General features: G+C 47.1%; 1 protein-coding gene and 1 long non-coding RNA gene across 2 annotated transcripts in view; one reads left to right on the top strand and one right to left on the bottom strand.

The window, feature by feature from the left end:
- Nucleotides 1-3,990, top strand: part of iqgap3 (IQ motif containing GTPase activating protein 3) — a 217,613-nt gene extending 213,623 nt beyond the window's left edge. Inside the window, exon 38 of the mRNA XM_072281088.1 lies at nucleotides 196-3,990. Coding sequence (XP_072137189.1) covers nucleotides 196-309 — 114 coding nt within the window. The 3' untranslated portion in view covers nucleotides 310-3,990. The remainder of the gene's footprint in view (nucleotides 1-195) is intronic.
- A 160-nt stretch (nucleotides 3,991-4,150) lies between these two features.
- On the bottom strand, nucleotides 4,151-25,293 carry LOC140207533 (uncharacterized). Its single transcript, XR_011888578.1, has 4 exons — nucleotides 24,440-25,293; nucleotides 22,185-22,366; nucleotides 6,073-6,206; nucleotides 4,151-4,598 (listed from the first exon to the last, which is right to left on the bottom strand). It is a non-coding gene; the product is annotated as an uncharacterized lncRNA (long non-coding RNA).
- Between the last annotated feature and the right edge of the window lie 169 nt (nucleotides 25,294-25,462).

The following is a 25,462-nucleotide window of genomic DNA, read 5'->3' on the forward strand; positions in this document are numbered from 1 at the left end:
AGTTTCCCCAGCTCCAGTTCCAGTATCTGCAGTCTCTTTGACTATAGCTTCTCAAACTACTGAGTGTTTCCAGCACTTTGTTTCATATTTCTGAATTCCAGCATCTGCAGTTTTGTTTGAGTTTCATTGGCTGGACAAGCGCATCACTGTTGGGTTGGCCAAGCCAAGTGCTCATTTTCCCTACTGTTTCCCCAGGATCTTCTCCAGATGCAGTACGAGGGAGTAGCTGTGATGAAGATGTTTGACAAGGCCAAGGTTAACGTGAATCTGCTGATCTTCTTGCTCAACAAGAAGTTCTTCAAGAAATGAGTTGCTGTCTCACTCTATTGCTTTTGCCGCCCAAGATGTAACCACGTGCTTCTGCTGTGCAGACGCAACTAGCATTAGAACATAGCATGGTAGATCACCTTTGGCACACCAGTGTGTCAATACACATATATAGTTAATATATTGTTGCTTAAAAGTAACCTCAGACTCTAACAGCTTGGAGAAAGGAATTGAGAATCATGTCCTCTGTGCTCTTTACAAAAGGTTTATTGTTGAATCTGGAATCTCAAGTCTTCAAGAACATGTGGGGCCAGATCCCCTGAACAGCATCGCCAGTAGCTCTGCTGGTAATAACAGATTTACTTTCTCCACCTCGTGCCTTGGGATTATCCTCCAAACCTCCCCTGTGTGATTATGGGGATCTACAGCCATTTCCTTGGGGTCCAGAACCTTGATTCCTGCTCTTCAACCCACTCTTTCAACCTGTCACCTGCTACTCGTGTTTTAAACTGAAGTAGGTTATGAGTTACCGTGGGTGTGCAGTGGGCCATCAGGAAGAGGGAGGTGTAGGAGTCAGATGCAATCCTCTGCTCCCAACCAGTTCGAGGGCTCCAAATGGAGGAGAAGTAGGTTCTGTTTTATCCCAGTCCAAAACTCTAAACCTCGTTTGTAACTGCTGCAGCTCCACTATGATTGGATTGGAAAGTTGCCTGTTGACTCTGAGCTCCATGGTAAATGCTTGGTGAACCTAACCAAGTCTTGGTGCTACTTGATTGTCAATCAGGACCACTGCATCTGCAATTATACTTGCTTCACAATTTTATACTTAAGGATGGAGTTGCCTCCATCCCTGTAGGCCCTGAGTTATGTCCCTCAGGAGAACTTTGTGCCATAGGGACAAACTTCTGTGGCAGGAACAATGTTGACTATATTCTTGGCATGTTATGAGGTCTTCACACTGAATATCTTCAGTAGGGACGCAGCCCCCACCCCTGGCCTATTGTATCCTGTTACCGGAGCCATTGAAATACGCACCATGCTTTTGTTGATTGACGTGGTAAGACTGGGACCTTCAGGGTTTTTATGTGTATGTCCCGTTATAGGAGGGAACACAACAGGCAAAAGCCCATTTCTGAGCAGCCACAGTACTCTTTTGTGAGGGGCTGCAGCAGTTCAGTGCTTTCTGCTACCTGCTCTCAGTTGCATAAGCTAAAGGAAGTGTCCAGCATTTTAAACCAAGAACTGGTCGCCCCTTGGACCAAGTAAGCTGGAATACTTTGCAGCTCCCTGTGGAGGGAGAGGTCCCAGGTGCCGCGTGACCAGGGCACACTTGAGGGCGAGGCAGTGGAAGGAATGAACCAGTGTGGATTGTTAGACCACAGCTCCCAGCCAGCCTCAGGTGGGCTGCCCTTGTCCCTTTGTCTGATGGCCCAGCCCATGTTCTGAAGGAGTGCTTATCACTTCACCCCAGCTTGGTTGTAGATTTCCCCATTCATACAGTAAGATCAAACTGGTAGTTACTGTCAGCTCAGGCTAACAGCCTGCTGAAGGTGTGCCTTTCAATCTCACCCAAACTAACAGGGTGAAAGAGTGACATTGGACCAGGTTCTCCCCCATCACCCTGAGTGAAACAGTGACTCCTGTTATTTATTCTGCTGTTTGTTTTCCTCCATTATCTTAAATTGGTCAGCTGATAGTTGATGAGAAAGATCTAATTCAATGTTTCAATTCGTGGTACAAACTATTTTATCAAAGTGTTGGGATTTTGTGTGTAACGGTTGTAAAATTTTACTTTTTTTTTAAGAAGACCTGCTCTGAGCAGCAGTGTACAATTGTACCCACTGATCTGGCAGCTCGAGTAAGTAGTTTGTTCAGACTGTAAGTTAAACATCCATGGCTGTATTGGGATGAAAGAGCAGGCATTCTGTTGGATCTGCCCTCCACCAGCATCATTGAAACCAAATTAACCATTGGGGCAGTCCTGTAACAGTATCTATTGTCCCAAGGTTGCTGTCTGTGTAAAGAAGTTCTGATACTTTACATAACTCCCCCCAAGCTGTCCAGCCATTCACTGTGATTGGACCAAGCCTCAGCTCCCAGTTCCCCATGGCCTTCAAAGGCAGGATAGTGGATGATTTCCACACAAAAAGAACAAGTTGCTGAAAGAATTCATTGGGTCAGACAGCATCTGTTGAGAAAAATAAATAGTCTGCATTTCGGATCGAGACTCTTCATCTGCACGTAAAGAATAGAGGGGAAGTGCAGGGCATAGGTGGATCCAGGTAAGGGGGAGGGTGATAAGTAGATGCTGGAGGTAGTGGAGGGGATAGATGAAGGTAACAGAGGGCTGCTGATGGGAGAGTGAGTCAGGCATGGCAGTGGGCCGGACACGAGGAGGGGAGCCATGGTACACTGAACCGAACTGACTGTCATAGCTGCAGGGCTGATGATACTCAAGACCTAGCTGGTGCCTTGAAGCCTCTCACTGCCAGGGTGGTGGGTGGAAGGAGATGAGTTAGTGGTAATTATTCCAGTATTGAGGGAGTGCAGAAATTTGTGGCCTGGATACATTTTTAACGGTTTAGTTCTGGAGCACCTCCCACATAGCCAGGATCTTGATTGGGATTTAGTGACTGACTTGAAATAACCTCATCCCTCTCACTGACCTCTCCCTGTTTATTTACCCTTCAGTTTGTTAGAGAAGGCAGGGACTTCGGGGCTTAGACTGCCACCACTCTCTTCCCCTACCAATAATCAGCAAGAGTGGTCATTGGGGCATCCAGTCGAGGTAGCCAGTGAATTGGAGCAGGTAATTAAACAACCATGGACCCCAGCTTGGTGGGCCCAGATGCAGCTGGAGAAGGAAGTTGGTCTGACCAGCAGGTCTGACTCCAGTGTGAGTTAGATGATCTAGATTGTTAGACAGAAACCAAAAGATGGACTTTTGTGCTAGCAGTGAGGTTAAATTTTCTGATGGTCACTTTTTAAAATTTGTACACTATCATAAAGAAATCATGTTTTGTTTTAAATGGTACAAAAACGGTTGAGTGTAACTGAAATGTTTGTGATCAAGATATTTGCTAAAATCACTACATTTTGTAACTGGTGCTTTTACATGTTGCTCCTTCTGTCTCGTTCTTTAACTCTGTGTTGTTCTTGGAGTTTGTCATTTACTCGCAGTGCAGTGTATTTTAATTTGTACATTATAGCTGCAGGCTACACAGTGCTTTGGTGCCTTTAGTGCATCTGCAGAATGGCTTTCACTGCTCAGTCCAGATACAGCAATAGTGGACAGCAAGAAGGATGAGTGTGTTAGTGTTACAGCTCAACGTCAGTCTGAATCCAACATACGGTTTTGGAATGCAAGTCTCTCTTCTGCTGTGGGAGATTCACACTGAGTCTCAGACTGGCAGATGCAAGCTTGTGGTTTCAAATGGTCCATATGTTGACACCATCTTCAAAATCAGTCTTGATGTGTGAAGCCAGCAGACATCAGCTGTGGAAAATGGAATAATTCTGCTTTGCCAATAATTTGACTCAAATTCAGATCAAAGCACCTTGAATCTAAACCCTTGTCTTTTGACCTTGAAAACCCTTTTCTGTGTGTTTATTTCTCAAAATAAATTAAATGTCAAAAACAAGAATCAAATTGTGTTTCAATGGTTCAATTTAATGTCAGAGGATGTTTACAGCATACTACCTGAAATCCATACTCTTCACAGGCATCCACAAAAGAAAAACCCCGAAGAATGAACAACAGAAAAACATTAGGACCCCAAAGCGCCTTCCTCCCAATGCACAACCAGTAGCAAAGCATGAACCCTCCCCCAATTGTTCCAGCAATAAAGCATTAGCCACGCCACCCCCCCTCCCCCACCACCGACCATGCCCCCAGAGACCATAATCTAGAGTGCATCAAAAACCTCGACATCTCATGAGGGAGAGACAGACATTGCTCCTGACACAGCAAGAGGGGAGCCAACAGCTCCCTGTTTTGACATTACAGTCTGCAGCGTTGCTTAGTCAATCTCCCCTGACTTACTCTCGGTCACCATCGAGAGAGATCGCGATCACTTGAGTGCTGAAGCCTTTGACAGCAGCACGCGCTGGCTCAATGTTTTGATCTCCCACGACATTTCATTCGGTGACATCGGCAAGGAATCAGGTTGTCCACAGGACTGCACCCTGGAGGTGCATGTATTCCAAGCCGCCCCAGGAGATACAGAAATGCAAGCCACTCGATAAGTTCTGAAGAGCAAGAACCCACTGTCTGTGAAGAACGTAGTTTGAACGCAGCTGTAGATCACGGAATCTGACAGGATCCCAGACACCTTGAAAAGGGGGTAAGAAAGACATGAGAACAGAAGATTTAAACTGTTCTGTGGATAAACTTCTCCTGGCTCCTATGAAATTTTGCTGTCTCAATGATTTTCCCTTACGCTGCAAACATACTAAACCCCCACTAGACCCCCTACTAAGAGCCCTCAAATGTGCCAGTCAAGAAGAAGTCACCCAGTTTTGCTGCCTAAGTGAGAAGTACTCCAGACCTGATGGAATGCACTGGTCACTGAAGGAGTTGAGTTGACCTTCAGTGGGTCCTCAAAACTCCATGCATCTTCATAGTGGGCAAATCCAGAGAAAGTGGGGGTCTGCAATAAATGCAGGTACAATTGCATTTTTCCTCTGTGAAAAGTAATGGAGAATCCATCATTGGCTTAGCAGCTCAATGAGCTGATCAAGGATCTACCTTATCGTTATATGCATTTACATGCATGAGGAATTTGCTGTGGTGTGATGGTGTGACATGAAAGGTAAAACAAAATTCAACAATTATATTAAAAATAAGCTAGGTTAAAGCATGGATGTGGAATAAAGTGTGGACAAATACATAAATCGCAGCATGTATTTGCAATGTAAACAGCATTATAAAAAGTGGTTTAAAGTGTCTACAGTGCAGTGACTGAGATAATACATAGAAGGGGGTGGGGGTAATTAGAATGGTTGATTAGATTAACTGCCCATGGGAAGAAATTTTTAAAGTGTGGAGTTTTAGTTTTAATGGCCCTATAGCACTTTCTAGAAGGAAAACAGACTATGTGACATTTCCATAATAAATACAAGGGTTAAGGTGCTATCCAAATGTTAATAGGGGTTTGACTTCACATACATGCCTCAGTAGTCAAGAGACTGCAAGTCTGCTGTCATGACCTTCCTGGGCCCTTGACAGCTCAAGGCCCTCGACTTCTTCAAGTCAAGCACCTCCTCCAAGTGCTTAATCTCAGACCCACCTCTTGTTTGACCCTATCACGTTATAAGAACATGAGGAGGGATGGGGCATAGGCTATTTGGTCCCTTAAGTCTGTTCTCCTGTTCAATAGTATCTTTGCTGTTCTTTAGTGTTAAGATTCAGGTTTATTTATTACATATACATCGACACATACAGTGAAATGTGTTGCTTACATTAACAACCAATACATTTCAAATGCAGATTGAACAGCATAGAAACAAGGCCTCAGCCTTTTGGGAGGAGAGGGGTGACATAGCAGCATAGCTTTAGTATAACGTTATTAGGGTGCTAACAACCTGGGATCAATCCCTCTCACTGTCTGTAAGGAGCTTGTACGTGTTGGTAGGTCACATGCGTGTAATTGGGCAGCATAGGCTTGTTACTGTGCTGTTTTTTATAAAAAAAAAGCATCCTCAGATATCCCAGTAGATTAAACAAACATGGTTTCACCTTCAGTATCCCGAGCTGGCTGTGCTCAATCTTATTTTCTCAGTGACTTAATATTAATTGTTTCTTACACGGTCAGCAGTCATAAGTTCAGGCTAATGGATCTTTGGTGGCCCGTTCTTTGCTCCCGCTCCCTGTCCTATTCTAGAGTCATGGAGTCATGCGCACGTTAAATGCCAGAGGAACTCAGCAGGTCAGGCAGCATCTATGGAGAGGAATAAATAGTTGTCATTTTGGGTTCAGAACCTTCAGGACTGGAAAGGAAGCTAGATATGAAGGATGGGGGAGGGGAATGAGTGCATGATAGGTGAAGCCAGGTGAGGTGAGAAGCTGAGAGGTGATAGGTGGAAAAGGTGAAGAGCTGAAGAAGAAGGAATCTGATGGGAGAGGAGAGTGAACCATGGGAGAAATGAAAGGAGGAGGGTAACCAGATAGAGGTGAGGAGAAGAGAAGCAGAAAGAGGAATGGAAATAGAGATAAGGGAGAAATTACCAGAAGTAGGAGAAATTGATGTTCATACTGTCAGGTTGGAGGCTACCCAGATGGAATATGAGGTGTTGCTCCTCAGGCCTGAGAAAAGGAACCCATGTTCATACTGACCTTTTTGCCTTTCCACACTAATCCTATTTGCCATATTAAGACCGTATCCTTCTATGCCTTGCCTGTTTTAATCAGCTGCCTAAATGCGTTTTGAACATAGTGATTGCATCTCATTCCCACCACTTTATCCAGTTGTTGGTGAGGTTACAGATGGAGTACTGTGTACAGTTTTGGTTACCATGGTGTAGGAAAGATGTGGCTAAACGCGAAAGAGTGGAAAGAAGATTTCCAAGGAAGCTGCCAGGATTCAAGGGCCTGAGTTGTAGGAAGAGGTTGGAAAGGCTAGGACTTTATTCCTTGGAGCGTAGGAGAATGAGGGGCAACCTTATAGTAATGTTGAAAATTACGAGGTGAATGGTGGCAGTCTTTTCCTCTAGATAGGGCAGTCCAGTACTAGGGGGAGCACACACAAAATGCTGGAGGATCTCAGCAGACTAGGCAGCATCTACAGAAGAGAGTAAACAGTTGTCATTTCAGTCTGAGGCCCTTTAACAGGGCTGGAGGAAAAAAATGAGTCAGAGGAAGGAAGGGGAGGAAGAACCACAAGGTGATAGGTGAAACCGGTGGGTGGGAGGTGGGGAATGAGGAGTGAAGTAAAGAGCTGGGAAGTTGATTGGTGGAAGAGATACAGGGCTGGAGAAGGGGGAGTCTGACAGGAGAAAACAGAAGACCACACAAGAAAGAAAAGAGGGGGAGGTGCACCAGCAGGAGAAGGTGGTAGGCTGGTAAGGAGATAAGGTAAGAAGGAAATGGGAATGGTGAGGGAGAAATGGGGGTTATTACTGGAGGTTCAAGAAATCGATCTTCATACCGTCAGGTAGGAGGCTACCCAGACGGAATACAAGGTGTTTGCTTCTCCAGCGACAGTAGAGGAGGCCATGGACTGACATGTCAGAATGGGAGTAGGAAGTGGAATTCAAATGGGTGGCCACTGGGAGATCTTGCATTTTCTGATGGACAGAGTGTAGGTGCTTGGCAAAGCGGTCTCCCAATCTGTGTCGGGTCTCACCCACCGATATACAGGACACCACACCAGGAGCACTGGATATAGTAGATGATCCCTACAGACTCAAAGGTGAGTGTTGCCTCACCTGGAAGGACTGTTTGGAGACCTGAGTGGTAGTGAGGGAGGAGGTGTAGGGGCAGGCGTAGCATTTATTCTGCTTGCAAGGGTAAGTTCCAGGAGGGAGAGATGAATGGTCTTGGGAACGATCCCTGCGCAAAGCAGAAAATGAGGGGCAAGGAAAGATGTGTTTGGTGGTGGGATCCCGCTGGGGATGGTGGAAGTTGCAGTGGGGTGGTAGGTAAGGACAAGAGGAACCCTATCTCTGGTGGGGTGGCGGGAGGATGGGGTGAGGGCAGATGTGTGCGAAATGGAAGAGATGCAGTTGAGGGCAGCATTCATAGTGGAGGAAGGGGAAACCCCTTTCTTTGGAGAAGGAGCACATCTCCTTAGTTCTGGAATGAAAAGCCTAATCCTGGGAGCAGATGCGATGGAGACGGTGGAATTGAGAGAAGAGGATAGCATTAGGATGTCCCTTCCTACCTACATCAGTGACACTCCACATGCTCTTGATCTTTTCAACTGATTTCAAGTTTTCTGGCCCCAATCATCTTATTTTCACTATGGACGTTAAGTCCCTATACACCTCCATCTCCCACCAGGAAGGCTTCAAAGCTCTCCATTCCTTTCTGCATACCAGACCAACCAGTTCCCCTCCACCAGAATCAGATTTATTATCACCGGCATGTGTCGGTCGTGAAATTTGTTTACTTAGCAGCAGCAGTTCAATGCAGTACATAACATAGAAGAAAAATAAATAAATTACAGTGTGTGTGTGTGTGTGTATATATACATATACATAGAATAGATTAATAATTGTGCAAAAACAGAAATAATATATATTTTTAAAGTAAGGTAGTGTTCATGGGTTCAATGTCGATTTAGGAATCGGATGGCAGAGGGTAAGAAGCTGTTCCTGAATCGCTGAGTGTGTGCCTTCAGGCTTCTGTACCTCCTACCTGATGGTAACAGTGAGAAAAGGGCATGCCCTGGGTGCTGGAGGTCCTTAGTAATGGACGCTGCCTTTCTGAGACACTGCTCCTTAAAGATGTCCTGGGTACTTTGTAGGCTAGTACCCAAGATGAAGCTGACTAGATTTACAATCTTCTGCAGCTTCTTTCGGTCCTGTGCAGTAGCAACACCCCCCACCCCCATACCAGACAGTGATGCAGCCTGTCAGGATGTTCTCCACTGTACATCTATAGAAATTTTTGAGTGTTTTTGTTGACACACCAAATCTCTTCAAACTCCTAATAAAGTATAGTCCCTGTCTTGCCTTCTTTATAACTGCATCGATATGTTGGGACCAGGTTAGATCCTCAGAGGTCTTGACATCCAGGAACTTGAAACTGCTCACTCTCTCCATTTCTGATCCCTCTGAGGATTGGTATGTGTTCCTTCATCTTACCCTTCTTGAAGCCCACAATCAGCTCTTTCGTCTTACTGATGTTGAGTGCCAGGTTGTTGCTGTATCTACACTCCACTAGTTAGTATATCTCACTCATGTACGCCCTGTCATCTCCATCTGAAATTCTACCAACAATAGCTGTATTGTCAACAAATTTGGAGATGGTATTTGAGCTATGCCTCGCCACACAGTCATGTGTATATAGAGAGTAGAGCAGTGGGCTAAGCGCACACCCTTGATGTGCACCGGTGTTGATTGTCAACTAGGAGGATATGTTATCACCAATCTGCACAGATTGTGGTCTTCCGGTTATGAAGTCAAGGATCCAATTGCAGAGGGAGGTACAGAGGCCAGGTTCTGTAACTTCTCAATCAGAATTGTGGGAATGATGGTATTAAATGCTGTGCTATAGTTGATGAAAAGCATCCTGACATAGGTGTTTGCATTGTCCAGGTGGTCTAAGGCTGTGTGGAGAGCAATTGAGATTGCATCTGCCATTGACCTATTGTGGAGATAGGCAAATTGCACTGGGTCCAAGTCCTTGCTGAGGCAGGAGTTCAGTCTAGTCATGACCAACCTCAAAACATTTCATCACTGTAGATGTGAGTGCTACTGGGTGTTAGTTATTAAGGCAGCTCACATTATTCTTCTTAGGCGCTGGTATAATTGTTGCTTTTTTGAAGCAAGTGGGAACTTCCACCCTTAGCAGTGAGAGGTTGAAAATGTCCTTGAATACACCCTCCAATTGGTTGGCAGAAGTTTTCAGAGCCTTACCAGGTACTCTGGGGCCTTCCTCCTTGCGAGGGTTCACCCTCTTTAAAGACAGTCTAACATTGGCCCCTGAGACAGAAATCACAGGGTCACCAGGTGCACAGGGATCTTCACAGCTGCAGTTATAGTCTCCTTTTCAAAGCAGGCATAGAAGGCTTTGAGTTCATGTGGTAGTGAAGCAACGCTGGGTTTTGCTTTGTAGGAAGTAATATCCCGCAAACCCTGCCAGAGCTGTCATACATCTGATGTTGCCTGCAACCTCGTTTGAAATTGTCTCTCCACCCTTGAAATAGCCCTCTGCAAGTCATACCTGGTTTCCTGGTACCACCACTCTCCTCCATCTAGCGGAACTTGTCCTCACCCTTAATAATTTCTCCTTTGGCTCCTCCTACTTCCTTCAAACAAAAGGTGCAGCCGTGGGCACTTATGGGTCCCAGCAATGCCTGCCTGTTTGTTGGCTACGTGGAACAATCTATGCTCCAACCCTACACTGGTATCACTCCCCAGCTTTTCCTACGCTACATCGACGACTGCATTGGTGCTGCTTCACCACGCGGAACTTGTTAACCTCATCAACTTTGCCTCCAACTGCCACTCTGTCCTTAAATTTACTTGGTCCACTTCCAACACCTCCCTTACCTTTCTTCATCTATGCCTCTATCTCAGGAGACAGTTTATCTACTGATGTCTATTATAACCCCTCTGACTTTCACAGCTATCTGGACTATACCTCTTCCCACCCTGTTACTTGTACCACCAAGCACATCTTTCCCTCTCTCCCCCACAAACTTTCTGCCTTTTGCAGGGATCACTCCCTACGCAACTCCCTTGTCCATTCATCCCTCCCTCTTGCAAGTGGAACAAATGATACACCTGCCCCTACACCTCCTCCCTCACTACCATTCATGGCCCAAATAGTCCTTCCAGGTGTGGTGACACTTCACCTGTGAGCCTGTAGTATGGGGTGCTCCTGGTGTGGCCTCCTGTATATCGATGAGATTCAATGTAGATTGGGAGACCATTTCGCTGAACACCTACAATCCATCTTCCCGTTCCCTATGCCTCTGATGATTTTAGACTCTAAAAGTTCACTCCTCATTCTCCTGTGTTCTAAGAAATAGAGACCTAGCTTTGCCTCTCGCTATAACTCGGGCCCTGGAGACCTGGAAACACGCTCGTAAGTCTTCTCTAAACTTTATCCTGTTCAACCACGTTTTTCCTATAACAGGGCGAGCAGAACTGTACACAGTACCCCCAGTACGGGCTTGCCATTACAACAAAATTCCTGAAGTCCAGTACTCAGTGGGCTTGGACATGGGCTGGATGTAGGAAATTGGGACAAACTGGGTGGGCACCACCAACAGCATAGGCAGGTTGGGCTGGGGAGCTTGGATGCATGTTGTATTGCCTTGACTGATGGAGGGCAGTGGAATAAACACCTTTGCCATCAGTGACTCCACTTTCAATGAACTATGCACTTTTACCTGGTCCATTTCCGACACCTCCCTCCCCTTTCTAGATCTTTCTGTTTCTGTCTCTGGAGACAGCTTATCCACTGATGTCTACTATAAGCCTACTGACTCTCACAGCTATCTGGACTATTCCGCTTCTCACCCTGTCTCTTGCAAAACGCCATCCCCTTCTCGCAATTCCTCCGTCTCCGCCGCATCTGCTCTCAGGATGAGGCTTTTCATTCTAGGACGAGGGAGATGTCTTCCTTTTTTAAAGAAAGGGGCTTTCCTTCCTCCACTATCAACTCTGCTCTTAAACGCATCTCCCCATTTCACGTACATCTGCTCTCACTCCATCCTCCCGCCACCCCACTAGGAATAGGGTTCCCCTGGTCCTCACCTACCACCCCACCAGCTTCCGGGTCCAACATATTATTCTCCGTAACTTCCGCCACCTCCAACGGGATCCCACCACTAAGCACATCTTTCCCTCCCCCCCTTTCTCTGCATTCTGCAGGGACCGCTCCCTACGCAACTCCCTTGTCCATTCGTCCTCCCCATCCCTCCCCACTGATCTCCCTTCTGGCACTTATCCGTGTAAGCAGAACAAGTGCTACACATGCCCTTACACTTCCTCCCTTACCACCATTCAGGGCCCCAAACAATCCTTCCAGGTGAGGCAACACTTCACCTGTGAGTTGACTGGGGTGATATACTGCGTCCGGTGCTCCCGATGTGGCCTTTTATATATTGGCGAGACCCGACGCAGACTGGGAGACCGCTTTGCTGAACATCTACGCTCTGTGCGCCAGAGAAAGCAGGATCTCCCAGTGGCCACACATTTTAATTCCACATCCCATTCCCATTCTGACATGTCTATCCATGGCCTCCTCTACTGTAAAGATGAAGCCACACTCAGGTTGGAGGAACAACACCTTATATTCCGTCTGGGTAGCCTCCAACCTGATGGCATGAACATCGACTTCTCTAACTTCTGCTAAGGCCTCACCTCCCCCTCGTACCCCATCTGTTACTTATTTTTATGCACACATTCTTTCTCTCACTCTCCTTTTTCTCCCTCTGTCCCTCTGAATATACCTCTTGCCCATCCTCTGGGTCCCCCCCCTCCTTGTCTTTCTTCCCAGACCTCCTGTCCCATGATCCTCTCGTATCCCCTTTTGCCAATCACCTGTCCAGCTCTTGGCTCTATCCCTCCCCCTCCTGTCTTCTCCTATCATTTTGGATCTCCCCCTCCAACTTTCAAATCTCTTACTCACTCTTCCTTCAGTTAGTTCTGACAAAGGGTCTCGGCCTGAAACGTCGACTGTACCTCTTCCTACAGATGCTGCCTGGCCTACTGCGTTCACCAGCAACTTTGATGTGTGTTGTATGCACTTGTAGTTCTAGGTCTGTTTTATCACACTCCCTAGTGCCCTACCTAGATGCTAGGAATCTGAAATAGAAACAAAAAGTATTCAATTGATCCTGTGCACTGGAACCTCTTTATCAGGCTGTGATGCAGCCATACAGCGTACTAATTTGTAAGGGCCATGTGAAATCTCCTGAAACTCCTAATGAAATATAGCTGCTGGCAGAATTCTTTGTGATTGCATCAGTGTGTTGGGCCCAGGACCAGTCTTCTGAGATGCTGATGCCCAGGAACTTGAAGCTGCTCCCCTTTTCCACTGCTCACCCCTCAGTGAGGACTGGTGTAGAGATGTTGGTGAGGCCTGATTTGGAGTATTGTGTGCAATTTTGGTCACCTACCAGTGGAAAGATATCAATAAGGTTGAAAGAGTGCAGAGAAAATTTACAATGATGTTGCCAGGACATCAGGACCAGAGTTATTGGAAAAGGTTGAACAGGTTAAGACATTATTCCCTGGAGCATAGAAGAATGAGAAAAATTTGCTGGAGGAATTCAGAATTATGAGGGGTATAGGTAGAGTCAATGCAAGCAGGCTTTTTCCACTGAGATTGGGTGAGACTAAAACTAGAGGTCATGGGTTAAGAATGAAAGATGAAACATTTAAAGGGAACATAAGGGGAAACTTCTTCACTCAGAGGGTGGAGAGAGAGTGGAACGAGCTGCCCGTGGAAGTGGTGGATGCGGGTTGATTTTAACATTTGAGGTAAATTTGAATAGGTACATGGATGGGAGGGGCATAGAGGGTTATGGTCCAGATGCAGGTTGATGGGACGAGGCAGATTAATAGTTTGGCATGTGCCTGTTTCTATCCTGTAACTCTCTGTATTCGGCAAGTGCAGACATCCCACCTCTCCCGGAAGATCTGGGAGTCTCCCGCATATCGATAGTGGCTCCCTGATGCCCGGAAATTATATACAATATCCCAGAAATAGATCTTTTTGAGAGGGAGAGGGAGAGCGAGCATCCTGATTGGTCTCTCTTCGTGCTAAGAGTGGTCCCCAACCACCGGGCTGTAAGGAAACAATATGATTTGGCAATATGAAACGATACGAGTCATTTGCACCTTTCCTCATTCCCGGTCACACACTGTTGAACTTGAACGCACGCAAGATCATTATGCGCGCGTCACGCTTTTCAGCGCGGGAAGGAGATCAACTCCTCGAGCTTGCAAATGACGGCGGGCTGAAAAGTATGTTTGACATAACATCTCTGCCAGCATTCTGGATCAAAGTCAAGGCTGAATATCCTGAGATAGCCACAAAAGCACTGAAAATGTTGCTTCCATTTCCAACATAATATCGCTGCGAAGCGGAGTTTTCTGCAATGAATGCAACGAAAACTAAATTGCGGAATAGACTGGACCTAAAGAACCCCCTTTGAGTATCGCTGTCTCCCATCACTGCTCGATGGGACCGTCTTGTTGCAGGGAAACAAGCCCAGGGCTCCCACTGATTCAGTGATATTGGTGTGTTGCAATGATTTTATATGTTCATACGGGGAAAATATGTGCTGTGTGTTTAATATCGAAATGTTGCTTAAAATGTTATGATGCTATTGACTTATCACCTATATTCCGGTCGTGATTAACACCCCCACCCCCCAGTCGGCCGGTCCGCAAGAATATTGTCAATATTAAACCGGTCTGCAGTGCAAAAATGGTTGGGGACCCCTGCTAAGTAGACCTATCAGTTTTCTCTGTGGGCGGGCTTTACAGTCGACCTCAAAAATAATGACAGTGCTGCTCGCTGCACTGTTTGCAACAGTGACTTTCCTATTGCCCATGGTGGGTTAAAGTGTAAAAGACATGTTGAGGTGAGTTTAACAGGTGTCATTCGTTCATTAGAATAGCTAACATTATTTAAACTAGCTGGCTAGCTGCTAAGGAGCTACTCTATTGATGTCCTGTGTGATGAGGCCAAACTCCCTGTAGACTTGCTTAAAGTTGTAATAGAATAAACATGATAATATAATATAAGCACATACTTTAATGTCACATTTGCTGCATATACCCAACTTGGTTTACAGATTAGACAAAATCACTGAACAAAATATTACATACACCCTTGGAGGTCGACGGGCGGATGGGTGGGGGATGGGGGGGAGTATGGTGATGGATGGGGGGGAATATGGTGATGGGGGATGGGGATATGGTGATGGGGGATGGGTGATGGGTGATGGGGGATGGGGATGGAGGGAATATGGTGATGGGGGATGGGGATGGAGGGAATATGGTGATGGGGGATGGGGATGGAGGGAATATGGGGATGGGGGATGGAGGGAATATGGTGATGGGGGACGGAGGGAATATGGTGATGGGGGATGGAGGGGAATATGGTGATGGGGGATGGAGGGGAATATGGTGATGGGGGATGGAGGGGAATATGGTGATGGGGATGGAGGGGAATATGGTGATGGGGGATGGAGGGGAATATGGGGATGGAGGGGAATATGGGGATGGAGGGGAATATGGTGATGGGGATGGGGGAGATATGGTGATGGGGATGGAGGGGAATATGGGGATGGGGGAGATATGGTGATGGGGGATGGGGATGGGGGAGATATGGTGATGGGGGATGGAGGGGAATATGGTGATGGGGATGGAGGGGAATATGGTGATGGGGGATGGAGGGGAATATGGGGATGGAGGGGAATATGGGGATGGAGGGGAATATGGTGATGGGGATGGGGGAGATATGGTGATGGGGATGGAGGGGAATATGGGGATGGGGGAGATATGGTGATGGGGGAGATATGGTGATGGGGGATGGGGATGGGGGAGATATGGTGATGGGGGATGGAGGGGAATATGGTGATGGGGATGGGGGGGATGGGGGGTGATGGGGATGGGGGGTGATGGGGATGGGGGGTGATGGTGATGGAGGATGGGGGGTGATGGTGATGGGGGGGTGATGGTGATGGGGGGGTGATGGGGGATGGGGGATGGGGGTGATGGGGATGGGGATGGGGATGGGGGTGATGGGGATGGGGGGTAATGTGATTGGGGATGGGGGGTAATGTGATGGGGGATGGGGGGTGATGGTGATGGTGATGGGGATGGAGGGGAATATGGTGATGGGGGATAGAGGGGAATATGGTGATGGGGGATGGAGGGGAATATGGGGATGGGGAGATTGGGGATGGGGGGATATGGTGATGGGGATGGGGGGATATGGTGATGGGGGATGGAGGATATGGTGATGGGGATGGGGATATGGTGATGGGGAATGGTGGGGGATATGGTGATGGAGGATGGGGGTATATGGTGATGGAAGATGGGGGATATGGTGATGAGGGATGGAGGGGAATATGGTGATGGAGATGGGGGAAGATGGGGATGGGGGGAATATGGTGATGGGGGATGGGGGGAATATGGTGATGGAGGATGGGGGGGAATATGGTGCTGCGGGTGGTGGGGGTGCTAACCTCCCTGAAATGAGTTTTTGCAGGGTGGGATGTCTGCAAGTGCCTGTTTCTGTCCTGTAACTCTCTGTATTCGGCCTGTGTCACCCCCTTCCTGGAGTCCACACTCAGTTCCTTGGTTTTTCGGAGTCAGAGGGTGTGGGTCAGGTTTTAAATGAATACTATCAATCTGTCTACTTTCCATATGTAGAAATAAGTGGGGGCTGCAGATTCCAGGAAGATGGTGGTGAAATTGTAGAGCTTTTTAAAATTGAAAATGAGGAGGCATTAGGTGAGAACAGGGTTGGATAATCAGAATCAGGTTTAATGTCACTGGCACATGTTGTGACATTTGTTTTGTGGCAGCAGTACATCGCAATAATAATTTATATTTATAAATTATGTATAAGAAGCATTTCTGAAATTAAATAGTGCAAAAAGAGTGAGGTAGTGTTCATGAGTTCCTTGTCCATTCCGAAATCTGATGGCGGAGGGTAGGAAGCTCTTCCTGAAATGTTGAGTGTGTGTCTTCAGGTACCTCTTCCTACCTAGGTGGTAGTGATGAGAAGAAGGCATGTTCTCAGTGATGGGGCTCCTTAACGATGGATGCAGCCCTTCTAAGGTGTTACCCTTTGAAGATGTCCTTGATGCTTGAGAGACTGGTGTCCGTGCTGGAGCAGCCTGAGTTCACAACTTCCCATAGCTTCTCCCAAACCTGGGCAGTGGCCCCTCCCGTGCAAGATGACGATGGAACCAGTTAGAAAGCTCTTCATGGCACATCTGTAGAAACTTGCTAGAGTCTTGGCTGACATAGTACGTCTCCTCAAACTCAATGTAATACAGCCAGTGTCTTGCCTTCTTTGTAATTGCATCAATCAACCCCTGGCTGCTATGGGAGATGAGGGGAGGAGGCCTCTGAGGTCTTCATATTTTCATCGGTCACAGGTGAGGTACCAGGTGACTGGATGATAGTACAGCTGATGTCCTGGTCTGTCTGGAATTCTACCTGAGTCCTGCCAATGAATTCTAGCCAGCAAGCTGTCAGGAGCTAGAGTCCAAGGTCATCACCCGGCTAGGGAGCTAGACAGGACTGTTCTGAGTGCCAAGCAATGTCTTTCAGGCTGAGGTGCCAGCTGGTTACTTTGGTCCTGCCCTCTGTTTCTGCCGCCTGATCCGGAAGAAGCTGGTGGATTTCTTCTGCGGCAAGAGGAGGCACTGGGTTTCTGCTGTGGTTCTGAGTCTCCGTATTGGGATAGGGGGTGTAACTGGTCACTGGTGTATATGTCCAAATCTACGTGATGGTTCAGGACCCTGCAGAGATGCCCATAGATTGAATATCTTTTCAACTGGTGCGCGCAGGCCTTCTTCCCCAGCTCCCCGTGTTACTGGCACTGCTTTGTGGGAGTACCTCCTCTCTGATACTAGCAATGAGGAGAGGGCATGTCCAGGTGGTGAGGGCACTTAGTGATAGATGCCACCTTCCTGAAGATATCCTCTAGGAGTGGATGCACAAACTTGGTTCACAATCTGTGACTGCCTTCCGACAGGGAGAAGGGTGAGGGGGACTGATTGTGTGATATGTTATGAGTAGCCCAGCGTTTGGCTGTCAGGGTCTCTGCTCCCCTGTTTTGTACAAACAAATGAAGGTGACTTGTTCTGATATGGCCCCTCTGCTGCTGAGCTCCAGGTAATACCGTTCCCGCTGACCGGAAGTGCACTGAGAGCGGTAAACGTAAAGGAGTTGAGTGCTTACTGATCTGGTTAACAACAGATGGTGCAATCTGGGGCATATTGCAACTGAGGAACGTGTTTGTAGACCGGATATTGAACTTTTTACTGTTGGACTCCGGCCACATTCCACCGAGATACAACACTGGGCGTCACGGGAGGTCGTTCCTGCCTGCGGCCATCGGACGTGCAGCTCCTCCCGTGGAGGGTCAGACACCCTGAGCCAATAGACTGGTCCTGGACTTATTTTCCATCTGGCATAGTTTGCATTTTGTTGTTTGATTGTTTGTGGTTTTTGTATTGCTATATTTACGCTCTATTCTTAGTTGGTGCGGCTGTAATGAAACCAAATTTCCCTCGGGATTAATAAAGTATATCTATCTATCTATCTATTTCAATCACTACTGCGGCAGCATACACGGCTTGGGTCTAAATTTGTGTGCACGTGCTCTCAGGGACCTTGTCACTAAATGATTTACTGAGACCAGTATATTTTCTTCCTCTGTCTGTACTCTCTGCTAACAAACAACCTGCGTGTATACAGTATGCCAGGCTGTGCCACACCACGGAAGGAGGGAACAGAGCAGTGTGGAGAGGCTCAGTTGGGGGGGGAAGAGCTGGTTTTCCAGAGCATCTGAAAACAGGGCAATGTAGCAGAGATGTGTGGGAGTTCGCTTAGTCCATCTGATGTCAGCATTCATGCCTGCCCCTTACCCATACTCTCAGTTAGGACGTAGACCGGTACAGCACAGGAGCCAGGCTTTCAGCCCAGTGTTGACGCAAACTCGTAATTAGAAGCTGAAGCAGCGGTTAGTGTAACGCTGTGACAGTGGCAGCTATCCGGGTTCAATTCGCACTACTGTGTGTAAGGAGTTTGTATGTTCGCTCTGCCTGGGCTTCCTTCCCTTCCGCACTGCAAACGTGTACGGGTTAGTATGGCGACGGGTCACGTGGGTGCAATTGTGCGGTGTCAGCCTGCTACCATGATGTATCTCGAAATAAAAATGAGAAAATAAAACAGATGAACTGTTGAAAGCATCCGGACCAATTAGATCAGAGCCTGGTGTGGCAATTCCAATCTACAGGAATGCAAGAAGCTGCAGGGTCCAGTCCATCGATCTCTCCCCACCTTTGACAGCAGCTTTGGGGGGCGCTGCCCAAGAAGACAGCATTTATCATCAGGAATCTGGGCCTTGCCGTGCCAGCTCCCATCGGGCAGGAGGTGCAAAAGCCTGAGGTCCCTGCACTACCAAGTTCAGAAACAGCTACTTCCCTTCAACCGTTCAGTTCTTGAACCGACCTACACAACCCTAAACCTCCCTCAGCAATAGAACACTACAGGCTATTTCTGCAATAATGTCCTGTTATACACAATCTTTTCCTCTCTTCACTGTCTTGGATCATTTGAGTATAATTAATGTGTGTTGTGTGCCCATGATACTGCTGCGAGCAGGATATTTTTATTGTACCTGTATTTGTGCACATGACCATAAACTCAACCTGACTTGTTGACAGCATTCCCTTGTCACTAGGGCACAGGGCCAGCCGGCGATCAGAAACGGTGCAGGGCCTGACTCAGGTGCAGAGAAATCTGTTTTGTGTTCCCCAACACCCTGCCCCTAACACAGCCACCACACACCAGCTTCCATAGAACTACGTTCCTTTACCCTCCTCCAGCTGTAAGCTCACACTGAACATCTTACTAGCTCTTCCTTCAGTTCTTCTCCTATCATTTTGGATCTCCTCCTCCCCCTCCAACTTTCAAATCTCTTACTCACTCTTCCTTCAGTTAGTCCTGACGAAGGGTCTCGGCCCGAAACGTCGACTGTACCTCTTCCTAGAGATGCTGCCTGGCCTGCTGTGTTCACCAGCAACTTTGATGTGTGTTACTGAACATCTGGCCCAGATTCCCACTTCAGCTGGCCGGACCAATCTCGTAAAATATTCAACGTGCTTATTAAACTACAGCAGGCTGCAAGTATCGAGGAATATGTCAGGAGGTTGAGACACAAGAGACAGCAGACGTTGGATTCTGGAGTATCAAACCATCTGCTGGAGGAAATAGGCCCATTGCTATCGTCAATGATTTACAAGAGAATCTACAAGGCTTGGTTAGCACGTCTGCAGGTGACACCAAGTTGGGTGGTGCTGCAGAGAGTGAAGATGGTCATCAGGAAGTACACCGGGGTCTTGATCAGCTGGCTAGGTTGGGCAAGGAATGGCAAATGGATTTCTATTTGGATAAGTGCAAGGTGTGTGGTTGGCATTTTGCGAAGATTAATGAGGGCAAGACTTTCATAGTGAACAGATGGGCTCTGGGAAGTGTTGTGGAACAGAGGGTCCTAGGGGTACTAATTCGTATTCCCTTGAAGGTGGCATCACCACAGGTTCCCAGGATGGTGAAGAAGGTTTTCGGCCTGCTGTCTCCTTCAACAGACTGGGGACTGAGTACAGACGTTGGGCTGTTACGCTGCATTTGTACAAGATGTTGGTGAGGCTGCATGTGGAACACTGTGCCCAGTTTTTGATCTCCCTGCTGTAAGCTGGAAAGGTGCCATTAAGCTGGAAAGAGTGCAGGGGAGATTTACAAAGATGTTGCTGGAACGAGGAACAGAGTTATGGAGAGAAGTCAGAATCAGGTTTATTATCACTGGAGTGAAATTTGTTGTTTTGCAGCAGCACTACAGTGCAAAGGCATAAAATCACTATAAATTACAAAATAAATAATTAGTGCAAAACAAAGGAGTAACAAGTTCAATGTCTAGATGTCACTCACTCCCTGTCACCCCTCAGATCCTCCTTAAATCTACCCCCCTCATTTAAAACATATTCCTTCCTGTTTTTACTTTGGGGAAAAAATTCTGACTTCAGCCTGTCGGAGCTGTGGGGCAGCGACACGACCTGGGCAGCCCAGTGGCACTGTGTGCAGAGCTGCTGTCTCTCTGCAGCAGACGCCCAGGTTCGATCCCGACCTCTGCTGCTGTATAGGGGGGTGTGTTTGTTTGGAGGAATTTCCACGATTGCCTGTGTTTCCCCCGGGTGCATGGTTGGGTTAGGGTTAATCAGTGTTTTGTTACCAAGTGTGTGGGGGAAATTGGTGAGATTGAGGGGGAGAATGAAAAAGTAAGATTAATATAGGATGAAGGTGAAGGATTGATGGTCACACAGATATTGCCTGGATTTGAGGGTCCAGATTGGATAGGCAGGGCTATCAAAGATTTCAAAGGTACAATTAATGTCAGAGAAATGTAGACAACATACATCCTGAAATGCTTTTTCTATGCAACCATCCACGAAAACAGAGGAGTGCCCCCACAGAATGAATGAGGGTTAAATGTTAGAACCCCAAAGTCCCCTCCAGTTCCCCTCCCTCGCACGTAAGCGGTAGCGAGCAACAATACCCCCTCCCACACCAGCGAAAGAAAAGCATCGGCACTGGCCACCAAGCAGCGCAGCAGGCAGTACGCCGAAGACCACTCATTCACCCGGTATTCAACACATCACAGGCTCTCTCTTTCTCCCTCTCCCTAATAAGGGAGAAAGGGATGTCTCCATTTCACAGCAAGAGGGGAGACATAACAAACAACACGCTGGTTTATGATGTTAGAAGTCCGTTGCATCGCTTTTTCAGAGCCCTGTGCCCAAAGATGGAATGAAGGAGAGTGAGGGATGACCTCAGATTATGAGAGGCATAGACAGGATAGATAGTCAAAATATTCATCCCATGAATCAAAAACAAGCGGGCACGAGTTTAAAGTAAAGGTTGATATCTGGAATGAGCTGCAAGAGGAGGTAGTGGAATTAGACATAGTCACTGTGTTTAAATGGCATTTAGGCAGAGACATGAATAGACGAGGTACAGAAGGATACAGTGGCAAATGGGAGTGGTGTATATAGGCAAAAAGGTTGGCCTGGATATGGTGGGCAGAATGGCCTGTTTCTGTGTTGTATCACTCTATGGGCTTCAATTAAGAAGAAGTCCAATAGGCTGCAACATGTTATTCCTCTCTGGAGCATTAGAGTATCTTATAGAAGCATATAAAGTCATCAGAGTTTTGATAAGGTAAATGGTTCCAGTTTACTTCTTTCGGGCAGCGAAGTCTTAAACCCAAGGGTGCGGGTTTCAAGTGAGGTGGGTGAAAGATTTAAAAAGGGGAACTTTTTTACCTAGAGGGTGGTACAATAACATTTGAAACACACATGCATAGGAAAAGTTTACAGACATCCCACCCTGCAAAAACTCATTTCAGGGAGGTAGCACCCCCGCCCCCCCACCCCCACATCACCCTCCCTTCCCGGCCCCGTCGACCTCCAAGGGTGTACGTAATACAGTACTTTGTTAGTCCTGACGAAGGGTCTCGGCCCGAAACATTCACTGTACCTCTTCCTAGAGATGCTGCCTGGCCTGCTGCGTTCACCAGCAACTTTGATGTGTGTTGCTTGAAATTCCAGCATCTGCAGAATTCCTGTTGTTTACAGTACTTTGTTCAGTGATTTTGTCTAATCTGTAAACCAAACTGGGCATATGCAGAAAATGTGACATTAAAATATGTTCTTGTATTATATTATATTATCATGTTTATTCTATTACAACTTTAAGCAAGTCTACAGGGAGTTTGGCCTCATCACGCAGGACATCAATAGCGTAGCTCCTTGGCAACTAGCCAGCTAGTTTAGATCAGGGGTCCCCAACCTTTTTTGCACCGCGGACCATGTAGTGATAAATCAATTATAACAGTGGTCCCAAACCTCTGGGCCGCGAAGAATGCAGCAGTACAGCGGTAGCCAGAACGCACCCAGCACGTCTTTAAGAAAAAAGCTGAAATAAACAAGCTGAAACACGAGGAAATCTGCAGATGCCAGAATTTCAAGCAACACACATCAAAGTTGCTGGTGAACGCAGCAGGCCAGGCAGCATCTCTAGGAAGAGGTACAGTCGACGTTTCAGGCCGACACCCTTCGTCAGGACACCAGCAACTTTTATGTGTGTTGCTTGAAATAAACAAGCTAATTGATTAGGTGCCCCCGGCATGTAAATGTCGGCCCAAATCAGAGACGACGCAATCGGCAATCGCCTCTGATCTGGGCCAACATTTATGTGCCAGGCAGCACCTAATCAATTAGCTTGTTTATTTTGGCTTTTTTTTTCTTAAAGATGTGCTGGGTGCGTTCCGGCCACCGCTGTACCGCTGCGTTCTTTGCGGCCTGGAGGTTGGGGACCACTGAATTATAAGTCACTTATAAGTCAATAGCATCATAACATTTTAAGTAACGTTTGGATATTAAACACAGTGCATATTTTCCTCGTATAGAAACATAGAAAATAGGTGCAGTAGGCTATTTGGCCCTTCAAGCCTGCACCGCCATTCAGTATGATCATGGCTGATCATCCAACTCAGAACCCTGTACCAGCCTTCCCTCTATACCCCCTGATCCCTTTAGCCACATGGGCCATATCTAACTCCCTCTTAAATATAGCCAATGAACTGGCCTCAACTGTTTCCTGTGGCAGAGAATTCCACAGATTCACCACTCTCTGTGTGAAGAAGTTTTTCCTCATCTCGGTCCTAAAAGGCTTCCCCTTTATCCTCAAACTGTGACCCCTCGTTCTGGACTTCCCCAACATCGGGAACAATCTTCCTGCATCTAGCCTGTCCAATCTCTTTAGGATTTTATACGTTTCAATAAGATCCCCCTCAATCTTCTAAATTCCAACAGGTATAAACCTAGTCAATCCAGTCTTTCATCATATGAAAGTCCTGCCATCCCAGGAATCAATCTGGTGAACCTTCTTTGTACTCCCTCTATGGCAAGGATGTCTTTCCTCAGATTAGGGGACCAAAACTGCACACAATACTCCAGGTGTGGTCTCACCAAGGCCTTGTACAACTGCAGTAGTACCTCCCTGCTCCTGTACTTGAATCCTCTGGCTATGAATGCCAGCATACCATTCGCCTTTTTCACCGCCTCCTGTACCTGCATGCCCACTTTCAATGACTGGTTTATAATGACACCCAGGTCTCGTTGCACCTCCCCTTTTCCTAATCGTCCACCATTCAGATAATAATCTGTTTTCCTGTTCTTGCCACCAAAGTGGATAACCTCACATTTTTCCACATTAAATTGCATCTGCCATGAATTTGCCCACTCACCTAACCTATCCAAGTCACCCTGCATCCTCTTAGCATCCTCCTCACAGCTAAAACTGCCACCCAGCTTCGTGTCATCCGCAAACTTGGAGATGCTGCATTTAATTCCCTCATCCAAGTCATTGATGTATATTGTAAACAACTGGGGTCCCAGCACAGAGCCTTGCGGTACCCCACTAGTCACTGCCTGACATTCTGAAAAGGTCCCGTTTATTCCCACTCTTTGCTTCCTGTCTGCCAACCAATTCTCTATCCACATCAATACCTTACCCCCAATACTGTGTGCTTTAAGTTTGCACACTAATCTCCTGTGTGGGACCTTGTCAAAAGCCTTTTGAAAATCCAAATACAGTATACCATATCCACTGGTTCTCCCCTATCCACTCTACTAGTTACATCCTCAAAAAATTTATATGAACATATAAAATCATTGCAACACACCAATATCGCTGAATCAGTGGGAGCCCTGGGCTTGTTTCCCTGCAACAAGACGGTACATCGAGGGGTGATGGGAGACAGCGATACTCGAAGGGGGTTCCTAATGTCCAGTCTATTCCGCAATTTAGTTTTTGTTGCATTCTTTGCAGAAAACTTCACTTCGCAGAAATATGTTGGAAATGGAAGCAACGTTTTCAGTGCTTTCGTGGCTATCCCAGGATATTCAGCCTTGACTTTGATCCAGAATGCCAGCAGAGATGTTATGTCAAACAAACCTTTCAGCCCGTCGTCATTTGCAAGCTCGAGGAGTTGATCTCCTTCCCGCACTGACATGGATGATTCACCGGGGACATTACAAATGGGTCACAGACCCATTCCTTTGCATGTCTCGGGTCACTGATGACCTCGTGTGCGTTAAGATTCAACAGTGCGTGACAGGGAATGAGGAAAGGTGCAGCTGACTCATATCATTTCCTCGTGGTTGGGGACCACTCTTAGCATGAAGAGAGACCAATCAGGATGCTCGCTCTCCCTCTCAAACAGATCTATTTCCGGGATATTGTAGATAATTTCTGGGCGTCAGGGAGCCACTATCAATATGTCGGAGACTCCCGGAACTTGCGGGAGAGCTGGGATGTCTGGGTTTATGAGCCAAAGACTGGATTAGCTCAGGCAGGCAACCTGGTCAGTTCAGTTCACACATGATGAGCTGAGGTTTTAGTGTTGTCCAGGTCTATGGTTCTGAAATAATGATGGTCATCACCCCACTGCTGGCTGCTGTGTGGCCAAGCTCTATATTGCTGTTGGACTGTGAATGCAATGCCCACTTCTCCGCTCCTGTGCCTTGTTCCTCAGGCCGTTGGCCTACTGGGGCCTGAGGCCTGCGGCCTGGTCGGAACCCATTAAACTCGGAACTGTCAATCATTCCACAATTTACTGATGAAGTGTGAAAAAAATGAGCCCGTTATTAAGTTCTACCAATCAGGAGACAGAGTCACCTGTCAATCATCTTTCACCGTGGGCCTC

Source organism: Mobula birostris, chromosome 2 (genome assembly GCF_030028105.1).
Source record: "Mobula birostris isolate sMobBir1 chromosome 2, sMobBir1.hap1, whole genome shotgun sequence".
Classification (NCBI taxonomy): Eukaryota; Metazoa; Chordata; class Chondrichthyes; order Myliobatiformes; family Myliobatidae; genus Mobula; species Mobula birostris.